The sequence below is a fragment of the Lissotriton helveticus genome, chromosome 4_2 (genome assembly GCF_964261635.1).
Source record: "Lissotriton helveticus chromosome 4_2, aLisHel1.1, whole genome shotgun sequence".
Taxonomy (NCBI): Eukaryota; Metazoa; Chordata; class Amphibia; order Caudata; family Salamandridae; genus Lissotriton; species Lissotriton helveticus.
This window is the reverse complement of record NC_136064.1, coordinates 131,917,810-131,938,119: the sequence shown is the minus strand read 5'-3', so window position 1 is coordinate 131,938,119 and position 20,310 is coordinate 131,917,810. Positions and strand designations below refer to the sequence as shown.

At 44.9% G+C, this 20,310-nt stretch overlaps 1 protein-coding gene across 1 annotated transcript in view; it reads right to left on the bottom strand.

Annotated features, from left to right (window-relative positions):
- Positions 1-1,007: 1,007 nt before the first annotated feature.
- LOC144752114 (nicotinamide N-methyltransferase-like) overlaps positions 1,008-20,310 on the bottom strand; it is a 39,759-nt gene continuing 20,456 nt past the window's right edge. Inside the window, exon 3 of the mRNA XM_078640057.1 lies at positions 1,008-1,815. Coding sequence (XP_078496183.1) covers positions 1,389-1,815 — 427 coding nt within the window. The 3' untranslated portion in view covers positions 1,008-1,388. The remainder of the gene's footprint in view (positions 1,816-20,310) is intronic.

Below are 20,310 nucleotides of genomic sequence, written 5' to 3'. Positions count from 1 at the left end.
ATTTTTTCTTCCTTGTTTTCTTATATTAGATTCTTATCTGCACATGTTCAGTTGAGTCTGAAGCTGCACTTTTAAGTAAACAGATCAAAATTCTGAAGGTAGACTGGAGGTAAACTCCATTAAATGTCATTTTCTCACTTCTTTCTGTTATTTTGGCTCCAATTATGATTCAGGTGTAGTTAGGTGTTAGTATGAAATTACTAGGAGCACAAGGCCTCTTATCATTATATTAGGTGATATATCACGGTGGGATACCACTCTCTGCTTAACTTGGGTACTCCACAGGCCCCTGTAGAATTTCAATTATACCAGAGGGATCAGAATTATTTACATAATTATCTGTTGCCGTTTGACAGGGAATTAGTGATACTTATGTGATTAATCCTGCTCTCATTATTGGGAGTAAATTGGAGGACAATCCTACAGTGAAGAGTAAATTTAGAAAGCATGAGTGGATGTGTGATCAATATTTGTGTTTTGCTGCATTTCAAACTACTTCCGAGCACAGCATGTACTCTATCCCATTTTGGATGCAAGGAGACATTTGTGTTCACAGAAACAACAGAATTCTTCTTCTTGTATATTATGTGTAGTGTTGCAGAATTCTCAGGTAATTTCACTGGATTATTCCAGACAGAATTACATGACAGAGCACACATCTGATCTAATGTTTTCCTTAAAGAATGAACCATAAGTATTACTGTTATCCTTTTTCTAAAACTTTAACAGCTGTTTCTCTACATACCATTGCAAGTAGTTTAAGATGCAGATGAGCACATTGTTAATTCTTGACAGAGGGCTTAAGTGCTGGGTGAATAATAAATGATATCATAGTACATAGGTTTAGATCTAGAACATTAAAACATAAAAAATGGCATATTAGAAATAAATGCGAAATATTCATTCTACAATAGAGCATAGAAGATGACAACATTGCAAAATTTAATTGAAACAAAGGTAAGAAAAGAAACAGTCCGTATGAATTTGGGGTGAAGAAGAAGGTGCAATTAAATGAAACAGAAACTTTTAATGAGATGGCAATTTAATAACAGATAAAGTGTAAATAGTTATGCAGTGAGAATAGAGGGAGAATGTAAAGTACAATTGTCATCAGCTGTAATTGGTTGTACAAGAATGGAAATGGAAAATGTTTCCTCTGTTATTTGTCATGATTGTTTATCAAATTTCAAATCTTTATTTCGATCACAAGATCATAAAAGATGTACAAAGTAACTGCATTTAGTTAAAATCCAGAATACAAGTAAGTCATTAATATTAAAAACATTGCAGATCAAAAAAGGGAAAAGAAAGGACAATAGTAATGGGAGGGGTAGCGGTGAGTCAAGGGGTGAGAGTTTTCAATTAGTATTAGTCAGTAGACTAAGGAGCTATTTCTTTTGGGCCTTCACATAAATAACTCCTTTATAATCTGTCACATCATATAACCGGTCAACACTCCTACGCATAACCTCTTGGTCCTGAACGTCATATCCACACCCCTCAAGGGTGTTTATCACAAAATCTACATCAATGGATAGATTTGGCAACTTGAAACTGCCAACCATGCAATACGTTTGTTCCAGGCATGCCATCAGTATGAGATACCCCCCTTTTTTTAACAGTGATGAGACATTGTTTACTGCGTTACAGAACCCGTCTTTTTCAGTCACATGATACTCCAAGCAATGTTTCAAAAAGAGACAGTCGGCCAAGGGCAGGACTGTGGGAGAAAATGGATTGCTTTTGCAAACATCATATTTAAGAACGTGTATGATTTTTTCTCGCAGCATATTTTGCTTCTCAGTCCATGCATCCCTAAAAATGAAGATATATATACATTTAATACCAGGTATTATGCATTGGTTGATCTCACAGTTTTATTCTGTAACCCTAAAAGAATATATTTTCCTTAAAGTGAAGTACCCTACATATTAAATGACAATATATAAATCTAAAATTAATAAATATAAATACAAATACATATATACATTTACATATACAAAGAGAGTGTGTGCCATATTGCACATTATCCACTATGTATTTTGTATGTCATATGCAGATTTTAAGAATTCAGTTGCAATTAGAATGTTAAGGTTAAGCTATCATTTAAGAATAAATTGTTGATAAAACAATGGACAGTGGTGAGAATGAGAGTATTCATTCATTTCAGTGGCAGTCGCTTTTGCCAAATAAGTATGGATTTACTACATTTGCCACAGAAATTACATAATTTGTAGATTTCACAAAACATTTTTTTCTAGCTACTATGAATGAAAATAATGTTGCCAGAGATTCTGACACATAATTTGCATTTTTTGCTACACAACTGAAAAAACCTAGACACATAATTTGTCCATCCACGTCACATGATCCTAGTAACCTAGACAAAGTTAAAGCTTTGGCTGCTTCATGATAACTATATAAATTTGGCATCAGTGATATCATTTGAGATGTCATCAGTAATGTCATGAGTGACGTCACTGACCATGTCATGACTGATGTAATATGTGAGGTTATAAGCAGTACATTGCAGCTCATCTAACTATAACTGCTGAATTTCTCTGGTTTTGTATGAGGCAAATGTCAGCCTAACTATAACATCGCTATAACTTTTGTTTTTTTTTAGTAAGTTTCTAAAGTTTTGTTAATTCTATTTCTTAACAATAATGTTCCTATAACCTATGATTGTTATAGGGAATTTCCAAGATGTTGTAACTAGTAGTCGCATTTGTAGAGTGGTGGAATAAGAAGGCAGGGCCTAAACCAGCTCTCATGATCCCCCTGTGTCTGGCTTACTAGAGGTAACAGGAGGGCCTCTTAGCCCCTAAGATCCTCAGCTTCTAAGGGACATCACCCCCCAACCAGTAGTGCACCAGGAGATGCATTTGCAAAGAGGTGGAGAAAGGGGGCATAACCTCCAAAGACCTTTCAGTAATCGAGCTGTGAGGGAATTATTGAAGGTAACAGCGTGGCTAGGCGGCCCTCACGGATCACCAGCAGCCAAGGAGACTTCATCTCCCAGCCAGTAGTGCACCAGGAGGTGCATTTGCAGACTGGTGTTGAAAGAACGTGTCGCATCTGATGACCTCTCAGCAGTCTCGCTGCTTGGGACATACGGGAGGTAACAGTAGGAGTTGTTGGTCCCCATGGACCCTCAGCATTCAAAGGGACTTCATCCCCCAACTAGCAGTGCACCAGAAGGCATATTTACAGAGTGGTGGAAAAGGGGCTAAAGCATCCGTCCACCTCTCAGCAATCCCACTGTGTGGTACTTACTCGAGGTAGCAGGAAGGGTTTCTCACCCCTAAGGACCTTCAGGAGACAAGGGGGCTTAATACCCCAATAAATAGTGCACCTGGAGGCGTGTTTGCAAAGTGGTAGAGAAAGGGAGCGTGGCCTCCATTCCCAAACCAAGAGTACACAAGGAGCTGCATTTGCAGAGTGGAAGAAAAAGGGGGCGGGGCTTTGGATGATCTCCCAGCAATCTCGTTGTGTGGGACTTACTGGAGGGAACAGGAGGTGTTGTTGGCCACCAAGGACCCTCAGCATCCAAGGGAACTTCATCACCCAAACATCAGTGCACCAAGAGGTGCATTTGCAAAGTGGTAAAGAAAGGAGGTGGAGCGTTTCCAGTCTTTAAAAAAAAAAATATATATATATATATTCGAGGAGGGTGGCTATGTGGCCCCCACCCTGGGCAGATTTTAGCCCAGGGGACCCCATACCCCATGGCCCAGGTGTTGTTACATTTTTTTTATAACTTATAGGGAGGGTGATGAGCAGCCCCCCTCCCGAAGCTGTTTTTGTCCCCATGGACCCCATCCCCTATGGTCTGGCCTTTAAACAAACAAAAACAATACATTTAAAGGGAGGGGGGCCAAGGGTCCATCCTCCGGGGCAAAGTTTTACCCTGGGTCCCATCTTCTGGGGCCGGTCTCACTTGAAGGTGACTTGTCCCATCAGGGCACCCACTCTGTTTGGGACCATGGGGGGAGCTACAAGGCCCATGGTGCATGCCAGCTTCCTGCCCCCTGCAGAATCCGGCATTGCTTTGACAGAGAGGGAGCTGCTGAAGATGCAGCCCTCTCTCTGTCAAAGCAATTGTGTTCCACTTTGAGCAAGCAAGAGCAAAATACTCAATGCTAGGCACAACACTATGTCTAGGAGATGGGCACCTTGGGACATAGCCAGAACCAGCCCATGGGGTGGTAGTCCCCAGGGCCAAATACAGCCCCGGCTTTATTTTAATATTGTTTGCCCTGGGAAGGTGGCAGTCCTGGGACCTTGGGCTCAGAGTACTGCTTGGGCACCCCTTGCATAATTAAAATAAACTACCCCAGGGATTTGGCTCACTCAGGGGATTCCTACAAAAGGTGCACAAGAGTGCATGCTTTTTGTTTTACATTTTGCTGTGGGCCCTCCCACAAATTCATGTCAACATTGAATACAAAAATACATTTAACTCCCAGTGGGGTTTCTGAGATACCCCTAACCATATCAAGGGCAGCAGGGTATTCCTACCCTACTCCCTTTCTTTCTTTTTACATTTATTGTGCGAATAAGCTTCAATCCGAATCCGAAGATGGCTGGCAACACTTCCTAGTGGAAGTATGATATAGCACTCTCCCCTGCTTTCCCTGGCTGCAGCTACAGAAGATGGCCAATCTCATAACAGGAGACACCTGGCAGGCTGCAGCACACTACAAAAGCTGAAGCGCTAGCCTCTACTCCCAATCATTAGTGGCAGACGGGTGAGGATGTGCAGGTACCATGCTGCTGCAGCTGTGCCCCTGCACATATGGCATTGGCTGTTTGACTGCCTCCATAATGTTTGATGTGATGTAATCAACTTAGGGGAGAGGGAGCAGGAAGTTAGGTACCGTCTTGGAGATGGATCGAGAAAGACAGGGTCCCTGACACAGCTGCTGTTATTCCTCTCATCTATCTTTGGTCGGTGGGTATGCGTTGGTATTGGGGGTTGGGCAGGGGAAGAGGAGAATAGCCAGGGGGTGCAGGGAAGCGTGGTCAGCTAACTCAGCCACAAAGATCCAGCTTTCTTTTAACATTGCACACATGGCAGCAACCCACTGCCTCTGGAATAAAAGCAGTATACGGACCGGCACCTGATTCTGTAGGAAATAAATCACTTCTGGGAAAAGTATGAGTACCCCCCTTAGCATTGAATCACAATGTGCCTCCTAGGCTCCCACAAACCTGTCAATCAAGTAGGGTAGTCCAGGATTGCATAAGAGGTATGGGGGATTTTTTAATTGCGATCTGCAGCAGTTACGATGACCAAGCAAGCAATACTCCTCTAGATCATCAAACTCTGAGTTTTTTCCCACTTCAAGGAGCTCCATGACTATGGAAACTCTGCCCGGGCCTGGAAGAAAGTCAGCAAAATAGCACTTTTTGGCAAGTGTAGTCAAGATTCATCAAATGATGCAGACCTAACTATAACTACCCACTGACGACCTCTGTGAGGTAATAAGCATAGCATCACAACTGTACAATTTATACTTATGTCAGTATAAACAGCTAACTCTGCTATTTTTTGGTGTTTAAATGGTAGTGTTTTTTAGTCAATAACTATTTCTTTTTTTAAAAGTACGATAACATATTCCTAACTTCCACAATTATAGCTCCTCTTGAAAGTTTTTTTCAATTAATTTCTGTGGGTTGTTTAACGTAAAGTAATACTACATAATGATACATTTATGACCTCCTCTCTTATGCCCATAAGCAGTGTGGTTAGAGGGTTTGAATTGAAGGTGAGCAGATTTGGACGTGTTGGTGGGTGTTCCATGTAAATAAACTGCTCTCCACCTGAAACCTGGGAACTCTCCTTTATATAATTTAAGTGGTACTCTAAGACAGAGAGTGCCAGAGAGTGCATTGCATTGCTCTGTACCGGTTACTCCCTTCTGTCTGGACAAAGCTATACCTCTCTGACAATGCTTAATAACCTCAAAATACATATGAGAGGTTGTTTTTATTCATTCCAGGTTGGCATGGATGGCATTTTAGCAATCAAAAGCTATTGCATTGTGCCTTGCATTGTAAAAGATGTTTGTGCTAAAATATGAAGATTTGCATTTCATGTAAGTACTCACAGTTTTTAGCAGTTTTCCTGAAATTGTGCATATTTATTCATAAGTAAATTACTCAAATTTCGCACAGCGCTATGTATGGATTCATTGACACGATAAATAGAACATATATTTGAAATTAGACATGTTATACAATTTCAAGGCTCCTGGTACCTACATATGAATCTTATTTGTGCCACCAAGTTGAAACATGATCAACCAGCATACAACAGCAGCACGGTAGACATTGGTTTATACTGACATGTACAGTGTAAAAGATGCATATGCAAATGTACGCAGATGACACTCAACTGTACCTGAAGATCTCCTCTCTGGAGGACATTAAAACCTTAAATGAGGCTCTCTTGCGAACTCAACAATGGTTTGCCCCGAACCATCTTTTGTTGAATACCCTCAAAACTGAATTCTTGCTGATTGCCCCACACAACCACTCTGCACCGATCCGCAAATGTCTAAAACAACTCACAGCCCTTAACTGTATCCCTCATGTTGTTGATTCCGCTAAATCACTGTGCATTACCATGGACAAATACCTTAATATGCAAACTCACATCAGCACCACCATTAGGGGTGCAAACTTTTATCTTAACACAATTGAGAAAATCAAGCCTTTCCTTCCGCCAGAAGACTTGCAGCCTGCAGTACAATCCCTGGTGATATCACGACTGGAATATGGCCTGGTGACCCTTGCAGGGATTTCTAAAGCAAGCTTGTCCCCTTTCAGAGCCACACTCAATGCATCGTCCAGGCTCATCACAGTCTCCAAAAAACATGATCACTGCACACCTGACCTTTTGCAACTCAACTGGTTGTCTATTGAAGCCAGGATCCATTTCAAAATAGCTTGCCTCAAACATAAATCCCTGCATTTCAACACTCCGGCCTATCCGGTGAACAAGCTTGTACTTTCTGGCTCCGGTCTGAACTTAAGAAGTACGTCCACACTACTTTTGAAACCTCGTAAATTCAAAAAGAAAAATACGTACAAACGGGCTTTCTCCGGCCTTGCAACTAGAATTTGGAACGCACTTCCTACGGAGATGAGAACCAATCCCTACACTACCTATTTCAAGAAACAAGCCAAATGGTTTTTACTGAGTGAATATTAACTTCATTATCATCTACTCTTTCTCTAGTCCCCTTGTTGACAGATTTGACACTTATCCCAAAGTATCTTTCGCTATGTATTTTTGATTGGATGTTAAACTGTTATTTTACTCTAGGGGCCTTACGGAACTATATTAGAAGAATACTTCTTGGACCGATTACAAATTTGTCATTTACTCTACTATGCTGTGATGAGCCACTATATGATTGTTTTACTGAATGTTACGGGAAATATTTTGCACTATATGTGAAACTGAACTAGTAGGGCCTTGTACCCGGTATCTGACTTTGATTGTTTACGTCTTGTTTTACAATGTTGAGTTCATGCATGCTTCTGCCTCTGTGTACAGCGCTCTGATACCCGCAAGGGTTATGACCGCGCTTTATAAAATGTTTTTTAAAAAAAAGAAGAATAGGAGAGGTAGCTGGATTGTGCATGGCTTAATAGGATACTAGTAAAGCTACCCAATCCATGGGATATATGCCTCTATAAATGCTCATTATGAAGTGAGCTGCAATGTGCTGCACTAGGGTAGGAATGTGGTATTTCCATAATCTATCCTGGACTGGATAAGGGAAATTATCACCAGTTTGTGAAATTGTCATCAATGAAATGCAGGCAATATATGGATATCTCTCACTTAAAGATGTGTACTTTTGCTTAAAACAATAGATCATTTGTATTTTCATTGATAAGATTATGTCAGCCTTAGCAAGCAGTAGACAAGGACCCACAACTAAGGGCCAATCCAGATGCATGAGTATTGAAAGTTCACCAGGAATCAGGAAGATGCCATATCCCTGGAATATCGCAGCCCACTGGAAACTTTGTCACGTCCCAACAGATTCTTGTCAGTGGCAAGGCGCAGGCGCCTTTGTTATTTCTAGAAGTCTTATCCTACCCACTCCATGGCAGAAGTGAGGATCACAAAGGACCAGCATGACTCTCCCTGCCCACCAGCTCTGAGCACAATTGCGGGGCCTACCCTATTCTGTGAACCTTGGGAGGATCACAGGAACCCCTGACCAATTCCATGGAGAGAGTCAATATGGCCTGGTCTAGAGCCAAGCATCCTAGGCATAGTGGGGGACTCAAATGAGTCCCATCCCTCTGTCATCCCTTACCATGGAACCCCCTTTAACATTGTTGGGTTAGAACAAGTATGTCAGTGACAAACTCACAGTTCCTGCCCTCCCTCATCCTACATAACAGTGGACGCTACATGCACCTGACCACCAGTTCCCCAGTCATGGGTAGGCAGAGCTCTCCATTGAATGGTCATACCTACCTTGATTATTTTTACTGCAGGAATACTGCCTCAAACAGCTACTTACACTGACTGCCAAATGCTGAGCACTGGCCATAGCTTCCTACCCCCACTCAGTTTTCAGTTTTTTAACGTCTTTATTTCGAATTTTTCTTCATAAAAGACATGCATGTTAATACAAGACATACAGCAAGAATATACATATACAAAATTTAAACAGACAAAGAAAGAATTTGTTTAAAAAACTCGATTAAATGTACATAAGAAGACGTCCGTAAAAAGATTAAAACAAGTATATAAAAAAACAACCATTACAATTGTACTGCCCAAGTAAGATAGATAGGCTTTGGCAAGCTATTTAGATTTTAGTTTTTCAGTCTAAAGTGCTACCAGCGTCCCTAGTTCTAATTAGCCAGGCCCACCCGGGGAATTTTGCCAGCCCTATGGATAGCCATTCGGATGACTGGCTGGGTTAGAATGTAAGCTTGACCCTTTGTAGAAACCTCTCAAACATTGCTGCTTTTGTAGAAATCTATGGGGGACAGGTGAACTAATACCACCCCTTTCTAGCAAATGATTATATATTGCTGTGGGTCTTGGTAGGGGAGTATGAGAGGCACGCGGATAGAAATCATACAAATCCCAAATCATAATGGGACCGTCACCTTCGTGAGGCTGGGAGGATCTTAAATAGGGGACGATGTTCCTATTCCTGAATTTCACAAGAATTAAGTCCCCGGGAATGTCCTTAGGTAATGACCCTAGCCAACCCACCCTTCTAACACTCAGGATACCACCATCTTTATCGGGTGGTAGGGGTCTATTTTTTGCTAACCAGAAGATGACCTTATGTAATAGGCCCTGGTATCTCTCAGGTTTCCTGTGGGCGAGAGTCGGTACACCTGAGAGAACAAGCACAAAGGGTGCGGCTGCCGGAGGTAAGTCTATACATGCAGCTCTATTTGGCTCTGCTCTAACAGCAGGGTAACTAGTTAACACAGGATTTGGGGCATTTTTAGTGACCAGTGGGGGTTGACTCTTGGGTGGCTGTCTTTCAATCGGGACATTTTTTCTCGTGTTTGACAAAGATTTGGGGGTGGTTTTGGTAGCAGTTAGAGATAGCATGCTGGGAGATTGTCTTACAATTGGAACAGTTTTAGGTGTGTCAATTACCATAGGCACCTCAGGTACAGTTTGTGGGATAGAACAATTAGGTATCGCCATCTTTATAAAGGACGCACAGTTGTCTGTAATAGCTGTCTCTATGCTTGTCAGCCTGTCCCCTAAAACAGTAATTTGTTTTAACAAGGGTGCTATTTTAGATCTTATCAATAGTTCAAGGTGAGGTAGTAATTGCAGTTGAGGCGATGATACTTTGTCCTCCAAACTTTCATCGACCCCCCTGGGTGTGATGGAGATTGTGGCAGGCGATGGGGGATCAATACAAAGTTTTTGTGTTTTGGGTTGGATTTCACAGTCATTAACCCCGTCGTGCTTCCTTTTTGCACTTAGTCCCAGCGACAGTGCAGTTGCCCGGATGTTGTCCTCATGGGGTGGTATGGAAGGTTCATGAGGTCTGTCAGCGGGGGTGTTAATACTAAGGCCTTTTTCGCGGGAAGGGGATGTTACTGGAATAAAGTTAGTCCCGCACAGAGCGTTTAATTCCTCCCAGTAGGACACAATTTGCGAACTTTTAGGGGTATATGACGGGGATTGCGTTGTATCGAGGGGTTGGCAGCAGTCATCATTATCTATGTCGCAGATAGTGGTAGGTGATGCATAGCTCTGATAAAGATTTTCCATTGTCTAGCTGTGATGTGGGAATTCAATATGCCCCTTATGCGTCATAAATGATAGAGTATGGTCAAAAATAGTAAATATAATGGTGAAGCCAAAAGGTCCATGGATAAACAGTAAATGGTATACAAAACTATACCTTCCTTTGCTGGGGTGCCAAGGGAGGTGGCCCGTCCCGGCCTCCTTGTGCCTCTGAGGGCCACAGAGGGCCCGCCCTTTGCCCGGGCTTAGCCCGCGCGCGATCCCGCGACGCGGGGGCTCGCGCTGGCCTTATGCGCACCTCCGGGGGCGGGTCTGGAAACAGGATGCGTGCCTTCCTGGGCGCAAGGGGTGCAGGGAATTGTAGTTCCCGATCTACCGCTTCGCCGCGGTGATCGGGAAACGTCAGGCAGCAAGGTCCGGTGGCAAAATGGGAGCAGCGCTCAGGCTGCAACAGTCAGCAATCCCCCAGGTGACCCCTCAGGTCAGAAGATGTGCCAGGTCCCCCGCTCCCCCGGGGCTCGCGCTGGCCTTATGCGCACCTCCGGGGGCGGGTCTGGAAACAGGATGCGCGCCTTCCTGGGCGCAAGGGGTGCAGGGAATTGTAGTTCCCGATCTACCGCTTCGCCGCGGTGATCGGGAAACGTCAGGCAGCAAGGTCCGGTGGCAAAATGGGAGCAGCGCTCAGGCTGCAACAGTCAGCAATCCCCCAGGTGACCCCTCAGGTCAGAAGATGTGCCAGGTCCCCCACTCAGTGCGGCTATAGTCCTCTACAACTTGACCCTCTGGGAAATATTGCAAGGATAAGGGGTTCTGATCATGCCTTTGTACATATTGCCATCTGAGATGGGCCTCATCCAAGCCTGACCTTCCCCCTTGATCATCATTCATGACCGCCATCCATGGTGTCCAGTAGGGTGACATTCACACAGTTTAGTCACGAACCCATGAATTCAGTAAGATACATTTAATCACTCACTTATACAGTCAGTCACGCACCTACTAAATCCTCCATCCGCATACTTATACACCAACTCATTCTTCAATACACCTTGGCCAATCTATATATAAAAAACATATTTAAACGTTATAGAAACACACAGTCACTGGATGAAGTCATCAATGATGTCATCAGTGATGTCATTTGAGATGTCATCAGTGAGGTCATCAGTGATGTCACTGACCATGTCATGAATGATGTAATATGTGACGTCATCAGCAATGTATTGCGAGGGCGGGAGTTATAGTTAGCTCAACTAACTATAACGGGCGAAATTCTATGGTTTTGCACGAGTGAAATGTACAACTATCTATAACACCCCTGAAACCTATGTTTCTTCAGTGAATTTCAAAGGTTTTTAAAATGCTAATTTATAACTATAACGTCCCTGAAACCTATGGTTTTTTCAGTGAATTTCAATGGTTTTGTAAATGATAATTTGTAACTATATCATCCCTGAAATCTAAGTTTTTTTTTGTGAATTTCAAAGGTTTTTTAAATGCAAATGTCTAATTATAACGTTTATTAAACCTATGTTTTGTTCAGTGATTTTAAATGTTTTATTCCATTCTCAACCTAGTGAAAAAAGCCAATATCCCTGCAAAACAAATCGCTACAAATGACAGCAACAACTAACGGTAATAATATGCAGAGCTGACGTTCCAGTGCAAAAATAACTCAAAAAAACACTTCCTGATATTTTCAACGAGCAGGCAAATCTGGGGTGCGATCCAAAAGCAGGCAATAAGCCTTGTTAGCAGTAGGAACAGCTTCACCTACAGTGTGAAAGGGAGCCCAGCCCAGAATCACATCTGAAGAACAACACGTCAAAAAGTTAGTGATCTTGAAGCTCCAACATGCAAGAAAGCCACAACACCAACTGCCACCAGCCTCACAACATCCCCCCTGGACCACCCCCCTCCCTACTACCACAGAGGCAGCGCAGAACAGGACAGCGGACCTTTCAAAAATGGCATGGTCCCTCTGCCACACAATACTTGAATGTTGGCAGATATGGCAACCAAGTGTGAAGGATGCATGTCACCCATCAATAATAATGCACACAATGCCAAGTGTAGCGGGGATGTGCTGGACAGACCTCAATATGCAGAGCACAAACCTCTCCTTATGTACATATACTGCTGGCACTTTTAGTTTTGTAGACAATAGACGCAACCATGTTACCTCAGGCAGTGGGGAATACCTCAGTTATGTAGCTGTGTTGTCCCCCCTGGAAGCAGAAGTGGAGTGGGCTGCTCCATCGTACGCCACTCCAGCGTAGGAGTATAAATAAATAAGCCAAAGCTCTGGGTGTGGTTCACTTGTGGGAAGGCCAAAGTGTCTGCCAGAGCGGTGGCCCTCACCCTGCCATATGGCTGCTGACAAGACCGCAAGCCTGCTCGACACAGGCCCCCTGCGAACACAGCTGCACGGCACTTTAGACTTATGTCTGTACAGACTGCTGCCTTCGATCTACACTGCAGACAGCAGGGCTCACAATTCAGAAGGAGTGGCGATTGCAGATGACACAGTCCTATACGCAAGACACTTTGCTCCCAGTGCGGCCCTCCCAGACCACTCATCATCCCAGGGTGCTCATACACTGAGCTCCACAGGTACCACTAACTCAATGCACCATAAGTCAACACCACGTGGCCTTATTAAGGCAGAATTCATTAGACAAAAGACACTGCTCCCAGTGTGACCCACCCAGACCACGCATCATTGCAGGGTACACACCCGCTGAGTGCTTTAGGTGCTACTAATTCACTGCACCATAAGTCATCGCCACGTGGACTTATTAAGGCAGAATTCTTTAGACAAAAGATATTACTCCCAGTGCAGCCCGCCCGGACCACGCATCATTGCAGGGTGCTCACACGCTGAGTGTTTCAGATACCACAAACTCACTACACCATAAGTCATCACAACTTGGACTTATTAAGGCAGAATTCGGTAGGCAAAAGACATTTCTCCCAGTGCAACTGACCCGGACCACGCATCATCGCAGGGTGCACACACGCTGAGTGCTTCAGGTTCCACACACTCACTGCACCATAAGTCATCACCACATGGACTTATTAAGGCAGAATTCAGTAGGCAAAATACATTTCTCCCAGTGCAGCTCACCCGGACCACGCATCATCGCAGGGTGCACACACGCTGAGTGCTTCAGGTGCCACTAACTCACTGCACCATAAGTCATCACCACGTGGACTTATTAAGGCAGAATTCATTAGACAACAGACATTGCTCCCAGTGCGGCCCGCCCGGACAATGCCTCATTGCAGGGTGTGCACAAGCTGGTTGCTTCAGGTGCCACTAACTCAGTGCACCACTTATCATCACTGGCTGCACACACGCTGAATTGCCAATACTGTGCAGCTCCACTCAACGCCATGTGGTTGTGGGCCTTTGCTGATCGCTGACTCCTGCCTACACTGCGGTCATCAGGGCTCACAATTAAAATTGAGTCTTCATTCATTAATTGCAGAGTGCAGTAGGCAACGAAGTATAACGTCCCTCAAACCTACACAATATAGTTTTAGTATCCTTGCTTCAAGAACTTGTTTTATATCAGTTATAGCTTTACTACAATGACCAAATTCATCTTGCAAATCCAAATGAACACTGAATGGCAGTCTACACTGCCGACAGTGGAGTTCACAATTTGAATTCAGTTTTGATGTATTTATTGCAGAGTGAACTGTACAAAAAGCATTCCTTGATGTCTATGCTAACTACTGCCTTCAATCTACACTGCGGATAGGAGGTCTTACAATTCACATTGAGTAGCAATTCAGATGACGCAGTCCAGTAGGCAAGAGACATTGCTCCCAGTGCGGCCCACCAGGACCATGCATCATCGCTGGCTTCGCACACACAGAATGCTTCTGATGCCCATATCTTAGTACAGCACAACTCATGGACCCTTTATGATACAATATTTTGTGTATTATTTCACATCTGGTGCCCCTACCTTAGTGCAGCACAAATCATTGACCCTTTATGATTGAATCTCAGTGTCTGATCCAATGATTACTGTTGTACTTGTTGCCAGCACCAACCATTCCCAGAGGGCTGGCACACTCACCCCACACGCATCCAGCACAGACGTCACTGGATATGTGACCCTCGCAATGAAAAGGAGTTGAGCACACGCGGCCGTACCCAGTTCCACTATCTGTCTGTGTCCGTGTGTTCATTATGAATGAATGAATGAATGAAATGTGATTTGTAAACGTGCAACTTAGCCCAATGGGCGTCAAGGCGCCTAGCTCAATGTCTAGCTGAGTCAGCAGGTGGCCGGAACTTACTGGTAGGCTTTAGTGAAGCACCAGGTTTTAAGGGCCTTCCTAAAGAGATCCAATGAGGGCTGAGATTTGATTTCCAAAGGAAGTGTGTTCCATAATTGGGGTGCTAAGATGGAGAATGCCCTACTCCCCCATCTAACCTTCCTAGAACGAGGGACTACCAGGTGATTCAGCTCTAGAGAGCGAAGACATCTGCTGGGTACATAGCGAGTAAGCAGACACCCAAGAGCATCAGAAGGGCCTGCCATGAGGGCACTGTAAGTAAGGCAAAGAAGTTTAAAGGACACCCTAAAGGAGATAGGGAGCCAGTGGAGGCTCTTCCTTGCCAAAGTAGCAGATGCAAGCAATGGAAGGGCCAGTACAAATCGCGCAGCAGGGTTCTGCACCACCTGTAAACTTTGCAGAAGGCTCTTGTTGGTCCCAGCGTAAAGAGAATTACAATAATCCAACCAGGAGCCAACAAGAGCCGTCACAATCTGCTTGCGTGCCTGGGGGGAAAGGTAGTGAAGGATTCTTTTAAGGGTCCTGATAACACCCCAACAGGTGGCAACTGTCCTGTTTACCTGAAGCTCCATAGAGAGCGAGGTGTCGAAGACGACGCCGAGATTCCTGGCAGATTGGGTACGAGTGGGGCAGGTGCCAAGAGATGAGGGTCACCACTCACTCGATCACACGTCCTGGTCCTTACCAAAGACCAGGACCTCCGTTTTGTCGCCGTTCAACTTTAGGGAGTTAAGAATCATCCACTCTGCAACAAGCTGCATGCAGGACTTAAAGTTGGACGCGGATGTACTCACAGAGTGGGCCAGGGACACCATGATCTGCGTGTCGTCGGCGTACAACACCACCTCCATCCCCTGTGATCTTACTAATCTCGCAAGGGGGGCCACGTAGATATTAAACAGGGTCGGGCTCAAGGCCGACCCCTGTGGAACCCCACATAGCAGAGATTTAGCAGGGGAGAGGAAATCTCCGAGCATCACTCGCTGTTCTCTCTGCTGTAAAAAAGAGTTCAGGAGACTCAGGGCCGGCCCTGTTACCCCTACCTCCCTCAACCGAGATGTTAAAGTTGAGGGAGACAGGGTGTCAAACGCCGCAGTGAGGTCCAACAGCACTAACACGGTAGCCAAGATCTACTTTTCGGCGAATGTTATCTACCACCTTAGTCAAAGCAGACTCCGTGCTGTGGGACTTTCTAAAGCCATGTTGGGACCCGTCCAAGAACCCAGAGGAGTCCAAGAAGATGGATAGGTGAGAGTTCATATGAGCTTCACACATCTTTGCGGGGGCTGGCAGAAGGGAAATTGGTCTGAAATTTTTAAGAAGGCCAGGGTCCAGTGAGGGCTTTTTAAGGAGAGGCTTTACTATCGCCTTCTTCCAGACCATAGGAAAGGTGCCCTGTTCCATAGCCCCATTCATTATCGGCAACAGGGGGGGTAAAATGATATTCCTACATTCCTTGAGTACTTTCAGAGGGACAGGGTCCAAAGGAGAAGCTGATTTAGTTCTATCAAGCAATCGATGAGGACCCTCCAGGGAAAGCGCTGGAAAGTGAGTAAGGGTGTAGGAAGGATCTCCAGTCCAAGATTCAAGATGCATAATTCCAGAGGAATTATTGTCATTCAGAGAATTCCTCTGGGATTGTAAAGCAATATAGATATCATCTATTTTTTTGTAGAAGAAATCCGAGATATTGTTGCACAACTCCTGTGAGCCTACCACGGGGTCCGGTGCCTGAAGAGAGCAGAGGGAGTCCACGATCTTAACAAGCTCTTTAGATGAAGTAAGAGAGCTAGTCAGGTTGGTAAAGTATTCCTGTTTCTCCTTAATAACTCTGCTTTTATATTCTCGCAACTGGCACTTGTATACCTCCCGTTCTGTAGGATCCCAGGATTTGCGCCAACTTCTCTCTTTCCTTCTACATTTTTGTCTCAAAAGCCTCAGAGAATCCGAAAACCAGGGGGCTGTAGGTTTCTGTCGTGCCACATATCTAAGTGAGGTAGGGGCTAACTCTTCAACCGCCCTGGTGATGGAGTCGGCAAGTTCATGTGCCGCCTCATCCACCTCCCTCAGGGATGAGATGCTAGTGGCTTGGATATAGGGGGCCAGAGCATCGTTGGAAAAGTTTCTAAAGCTTCTTTTAAGGCATTTATTAGTGGCAGCGTAATTAACCTCGGCGAGGGAAGATTCTAATTCCAGTGGTACTGCTAAATGATCCGACCATACCAGCGGAAGGGGTATTATGGGTATTATGTATGCAACATGCTTCCCCTGGGCCCTACCACATTACATTGTGCTCTGGATAGCATATGTAGAGACTGGATCATCAGAGTACTGCAAGGAGAGTGTATAGTAAATGTATAAGTCCATGGGGATTGGGGAATGATTGTATAAGTACATATGTTGGCGCAGCCTAACTCTGACAACCAGCTTGTCTCTAATTGGCTGCTCTCCATGTGCCAAAGACTGAAATTTGGGCTTTGCATGGCCCTGTTTTGCTACAGCTGCAACACTCCACAGAATGCGCAATAAACATTCATATCCACACAGATGTGTCATGTGCACGATCTTTCATGTGTGGAAGTATGGATGAATGTAGGGTCAGTGATTCCCCGTACCTTCCATGTTGGCCATGTTGTGGGACTTGGCTCACAGAGTGACACATTGGCACTTGCGACCTGGGTGACGACAACACTACAACAAAAACATCTGCATGCCAGTGTTGCCAGATTTTTTAAGCATTCTGTAGCCCAAAGCCACCCAAAAAGTAACCCAAAGTAGCCCAATATTTCTACTTTAAGGAAGGAGGGGCAGCGTCAAGCAGGCAGGGAATACATTGGAATTGATGTTGCAGCAGGCTGCCAAGTAAATATTTGTCTAATAAGGCGCTTTAACATACTACTTTGCTGGAGCACTGTCTACATATTTATAATCTGGCAACTTGCACAAACCAAAATGTTACCACACAACCATAAAATATAGTCCAATCGTGCGTAATCTAACGCAATGTTGCAACACTGCACTGCATCAGTTGATTCCTCACGACAGAGCCACGCCCATAGATCTGGAATCATTTTTCACAGCCTCACGCAGGACTGGCATACGGCAGGCCAGCCCACTCCGCTTACGCTTACAGGGAAAGACAACAATGCTACACGGCCCAGATTTTCATTGTAGTGATCTGCTGGTCACAGTTCTAGTTGTCAGTATGCCACAGCCACTCCTTCACGGCTGCTATATACCCAAACCACAACCATCCAGCACAGGCGTCACAGGATACGTGCCCCTACCAATGAAAAAGACCGGATGCACGTGCTGTACGCCATTTTAGTGTTGCTTGCACCGCCTGCACAACGGCCAGCAGAGTCATACCACCACGGTGATGGTGCGTCCCGGAGGTCCGGACACTTCATGGTTTGTGTACCCTGCCAGTCTGTAGTGTAGGCCTCATTCATGGAACAGCGGGGGCCTACCGCCACGTGCGTGGCCTCAATGGTCACTGAGTCAGTGGCACTGCAAGAACTGAGCAGGTGTGCAACCTGAGATGATGATAGGTGCACTAGTATGTCCTCTGCCATGGCAAAATCAAGACGCAGCACCAAATGTAAGACTTGTTGGCTTGCGGAGCGGGGCTGCATGATGTGGAGGGTGCCCTGTCTGTGAAAAGGTGAGCAATGAGGCCTGGGTGCGCAGCGGCTGGCTAATACCTTTGGGCAGTGGGAGTGCTTGGGGTGCAGCAGCCTGGATGCACAAAGGCGGCACAGCGATTTAGGCGTACACAGTCGTATATACTCTGGCATTACTAATTCTGTACGATGTTTCCGATGAGGGAGCTTGAGGGCTCTACTAGGTCCAGGCACTTGGTTGGAGACACAGCTGAGCTGTGAGGGTTTTGTTCACAGTGTGGGCACTCACTGTCCCTCCTCATCTCTTCCTTTCTCTCCCTTACACTCTTTCTCTCTCTCTTTCTTTCATTCTTTCTCTCTCTCACTCTTCCTCTGTTTCTCTTTTCTTCTTTCTCACACTGTTTCTCTCTCTCTTCCTCTCTCTCACTGTTTCTCTCTCTTCGTCTCTCACTCTTTCTCTCTGTCTTCCTCTCACTTTCTTTCTTTTTCTTTTTATCTCTCTTCCGCTCACTCTCACTGTTTCTCTCTTTTTCTCTATCTTCTTCTCACTCTTTCGTTCTTTTTCTCTCTCTCTTCCTCTCTCACTCACTGTTTCTCTCTTTCTCGCTCTCTTCCTCTCTCTCTCACTCTTTCTCTCGCTCTCACTCTTCCTCTGTTTCTCTGTTCCACTTTCTCACACTATTTCTCTCTTTCTCTCTCTTCCTCTCTCTCACTGTTTTTCTCTCTATTCATCTCTCTCTCACTGTTTCTCTCTGTCTTCCTCTCACTCTTTCTTTCTTTTTCTCTCAGTCTTCCTCTCACTCTCACTGTTTCTCGCTTTCTCTTTGTCTTCCGCTCACTCTTTCTTTCTCTGTCTCTCTCTTCCTCTCTCTTTGAAGGATGCATGATGCACAATCTTATCTTGCTTTTTATCAGGCTGTGATTCACGAATTGACCCCCCCCTAACACGGAACTCCTGCCACCAAGTGTCAGAGATGAATACGTGTGGAACCTGTGATGAGAAGTGGCCATCCTGCCAATCAACACCCAGTCTAAATTGTGCGCTCTGCTTTACCGCGAGTACGCAACGCCTGAGAAGGTTGCTTTGGCATGTGGTGGACCCTCTTACACAGACGCCAGTGGCAGAAGGTGAGCAGAGAGGCTTCTTTCTGTAGCAGCGGGCAGTCACCTGTGGGCAGTGGAAGTAGATAGTGTGCAGCAGCCTGGGCGCACAGGAGTGCACAGAACCTCCGAGCAGTGGGAGTGGATGGGGTGCAGCAGCCTGAGTGCGCAGCGGCAAAACAAAGAATTACGCGTGTGCAGTTGTACTCTGCAATTACTAATTCTATACTATCTTTCAGATGACTAAACTTGAGGGTGCACTATGTCCTGGTACGTGGTTGGAGACACACCAGTGGCAGAAAGGTGAGCTGCAAAGATTTTCTCCAGTGTCAACACTCCCTCTCCTTCTCCATCTCCTCCTTTCTCTCTTTCTCTGTCTCTTCCTCTATCTCTCTCATTCTTCCTTTCTGTCTCTTCCTCTCTCTCACTCTTTCTCTCTCTCTCTTCCTCTCTCTTACACTGTTTCTCTCTCTTTCTCTCACACTGTTTCTCTCTTTCTCTCTTTCTTGTATCTCACACTTTCTCTTTCTCACTCTTTCTCTGTCTTCCTCTCTACCACTCTTTATTTCTCTCTCTTCCTCTCTCTCACTCTCTCTCTCTCTCTCTCTCTCTCTCTCTCACTCTCTATTCCTCTCTCTCATTCTTTCTCTCTCTCTTGCTCTCTCTCACTCTTTCTTTCTCTCTCTCTCTCTCTCTCTCTTCCTCTCTCTCACACTGTTTCTCTCTCTTTCTCTTTTACTCTTTTTCCCTCTCTCTCTTTCTTTCTCTCTCTCCCTCTCTCTCTTCCTCTCTCCCACTCTTTCTCTCCCTCTCTTCCTCTCTTTCACACTCTTTCTCTCTTTCACCCTTTCTCTCTTTCTCTGTCTCATCTCTCTCTCTCACTCTTTCTTTCTTTCTTTCTTTCTTTCTTTCTCTCTCTACCTCTCCCTCACTCTTTCTCTCTCTCCTTTGCTGGACGCATGGTGCACCATCTTATCTTCTTTTCGTCTTGCTGGCTGTGATTCACAA